At 36.0% G+C, this 3,362-nt stretch overlaps 1 protein-coding gene across 1 annotated transcript; it reads left to right on the forward strand.

The window, feature by feature from the left end:
• Positions 1 to 755: 755 nt before the first annotated feature.
• LOC107576978 (uncharacterized) lies at positions 756 to 1,763 on the forward strand (the record flags this gene model as incomplete). The annotated part of the gene is made up of 3 exons (XM_016263098.1): positions 756 to 837; positions 960 to 1,280; positions 1,384 to 1,763. Coding segments are annotated over exons 1-3 (762 nt in total), but the record flags the coding sequence as incomplete, so codon positions are not given.
• Positions 1,764 to 3,362: the final 1,599 nt, after the last annotated feature.

The raw sequence follows: 3,362 nt of genomic DNA on the forward strand, positions 1-3,362 counted from the left end.
GTGTGTGTGTGTGTGTGTGTGTGTGTGTGTGTGTGTGTGTGTGTGTGTGTGTATATATATATATATATATATATTGTTGTAGCCATTTAAGAAAGTATTTTTATTTTCTATTATTTATGTTTAAATATTATTTGTTTGTGTTTTGTTTAGTTCAATTTGCTAATTAAGAAAAGTATAAACGTCATTGTATCTTAATTTTAATATGTTTTTTGTTGGTCAATTATTTACCTGAATAAATGAGAAGAAAGAATAAGCGTTTCATGGAATGAAGTGCGTTCAAAACAAAGCCTGCTACCATGCTTCCGCGGCCAAAACAAAGGCCGAAACATATATATATATATATATAGTGCATATGAATTTAGTATTTTTTTATATCATTACATTGTATAGAGCATAAGAAAAAATGGAAAACAAATAACATTTTAGAAAAAATTTATATTTTTTGTATGTTATGCTGTCTTCTGTAGAGGACACCAGGACTTAGCATTCATTCAGTTTGTATTTTTTTAGTTATAGTAAAAAAAAATTAAATCATAATAATTAAAAAAAAAAACTTATACAAATGTATTCTATAGGATAAATAAAATATTTCATCAATATTTAAAAGATAAATGTGAAGCAGCACGTCTTCATTATACACTGGCATTGTCACTAAATATCAGAATATCCCTCAGTCGGTCAGATCAGAGGAAGTGAAGAAACACAGGAAGAGCTGATAGTATTTAAAGAAAGAGTTGAGATCATATAATGAAGAGGAAGACTGAGAGAAAGAGAAAATGTCTGATGAGTGTCATCTGTGTCTGCTGGGACTGATCGTTCTCTCTTCACTTCTCACAGGTAAACACACTTCTACATGCTCTTTAAACTCCTGTGAAAGAGTTCAGTGTATATATGCATACAATAAAGTTTCATTTATTAATATGTAGTATAATTATCACTCAAATGTTCTTGTGTTTCAGGTTCCAGTGGAGTGGATGATGCTCATGTGTTCATCAGTTCTGGTGAAGATGTCCGTCTGCCCTGTAATAATGCTCTTCCTGACTGTAACTCAACTATGTGGTTCTATAACAGATTCAGAGATTCAGCAACAGTTGAACTGATTGGTTTAGGGATAAATAAGAAAGACACAGAGAGACACGAGAGACTGAGTCTGGGGTCTGACTGCTCTCTGAACATCAAGAACATCTCAAAAGAAGATTATGGATCTTACACCTGCAGACAATATGTGAATGGAGAACAACAAGGACCTGATGCTCATGTTTATCTGCATGTTCTTCATGGTAATTTTATGATCATGTGGTCAATTTTAAAAAGGCAAATTCTTCATTTAATCTCTCCTGATGATTGAAGAGTCTGTGATTTGTGTGTTATTTTGTGTTTCAGTCTCTTCTTCCTCCTCCTCATCCTCACAGACTGAGATCAGTGCAGGCCGCTCTGTGACTCTCTTCTGTCAGTTGTATTCATATCCTCAAGGCTCTTGTGATGATTTGATCCGTTCTGAGGGAATTGAGCTGTTCTGGGTGAATCAGGCTTGTGTTAGACTGACGAGATCAGACTCCAGATATCAGATATTACTCTCATCAGATCACTGTATCATCACTCTGAATACAACACTCCTGAATGAAGATCACAACAGAGAGTGGAGATGCAATGTTACTCAGAGAGATCAAGTCAAGAGCTCCGTCACATACACTGTCAAGAGTTCAGGTGAGAAAACAAGCTCATCAATCAGTTATGGAAGAGTTTCTGTTAGATGTGCAATTGTAATACTAATGCTAAAGTTATCTTGTCTGATTAAAATATGATTGTCAAAATCTACAGTTGTCATAATCTAAGCTAAACTAATATCACACACGTAACTAAAGGTACATCATCAGTGTCTTCCTCACACCAGTGCTTTACAGCGGCTCTCAGATACTGTTTTCTTCTTAAATCAGTCTCTAGATATAATGAATTCCTCTCTGAAGACATTAAGAGATGGAGTACAGGCAATCACCAACTGTTCACTCTCAGCTCGAGAAACGGTTTATTTGCTGGTTTATTCTGAGCTCAAAAGAGTGCGAGAGACATTAATACACTGATGCTGACTGTACACACTTTGAGTACAGTGACATTGTGTCAGGAGCTGACTAGCAAAATACTACAGTAAAAGTAAAGTAAAGAAGTTTGTATTCATACTCAAAGAGCAAACACACTACAGCATTTTTTTTAAAGTAGCTCAGCTGTCTGTATATCTGCTAAATTCTGCTGATCTTTAAAGTTTTTTTTTACAAATTCTTACACACAGTGTTTGAAACTATGGCTCCATTTCTCTAAACTCTACACACAAAACCACAAAACACACACAACATGCAAAACATCACCCACATCTTGCAAAAGCAAAAACTATTTTAATACACCAACCCTCCCCCTAAACCTACCCCTCACAGGAGACTTTCTGCTATTTCAGATTTTCAATACACCCCATTCTGTGTGATTTATATGCGTTTTGAAAAGTGGGGACATGGGGTAATGTCCTGAAAATTCACCTTCTCCTTGTAATACCTATGTCATACCTTTGTCATTATACAAATGTATGTCCTCATTTGTCACAAAAACTCTATAAACAGTATGCATGTAAAACTGATGAATTTACACAGTTGTGCAACTGAACTGAATAAACACTGAACGGACTTGAGCTCTATAATGACACTGTTGACTTGTTAGAGCTGCTTTACAGCAGCATTTGAATTTAACACTCTTGTGAAGCTGCTGTGAAACAAACTATATTGTATAAAGCGCACCAGAATTAAAGTTGACTTTCTGACTTGGCTTATATGCATATTCAGTGTGTGTGTGTAATATATATATATATATGTATGTGTGCATATGTATATACATATAGACACCAGGATTTTTTTAAAATCACCAATTAAGAGGATAGTTGAATGTGACGTGTGGCCAAGTATCGTTACCCGGCTGCTCTGCTCGTGTTCATCTTCAGTTCTCTCTCACTGCAGTTCAGTCAGTACATTACTAAACGATATTGGTTTATTTCTACTCAGAGGGAGTGTAAGCCATGTTAAAAAAGTGAATAACTTAAGTAATTTGTGGATTAATGCTTACTGGAGACGCGAACCGTTTCAAATGATTCAGACCGATTTGGTGAACTGGTTCAACCGGTTCATTAAGAAGAACCGGTTAAATCGAACATCACTATCACACAGAGTAGTGAACACTCACACACACACACACACCCCCCCCCACACACACACACATACAGTGAACACACACACACACACACACACACACACAGTGTACACACATACACACACACACAGCAGTGTGTAGTGAACACACACACACACACACACACACACACA

Source organism: Sinocyclocheilus grahami, unplaced genomic scaffold (genome assembly GCF_001515645.1).
Source record: "Sinocyclocheilus grahami isolate Dianchi unplaced genomic scaffold, SAMN03320097.WGS_v1.1 scaffold4759.1, whole genome shotgun sequence".
NCBI classification, from domain to species: domain Eukaryota; kingdom Metazoa; phylum Chordata; class Actinopteri; order Cypriniformes; family Cyprinidae; genus Sinocyclocheilus; species Sinocyclocheilus grahami.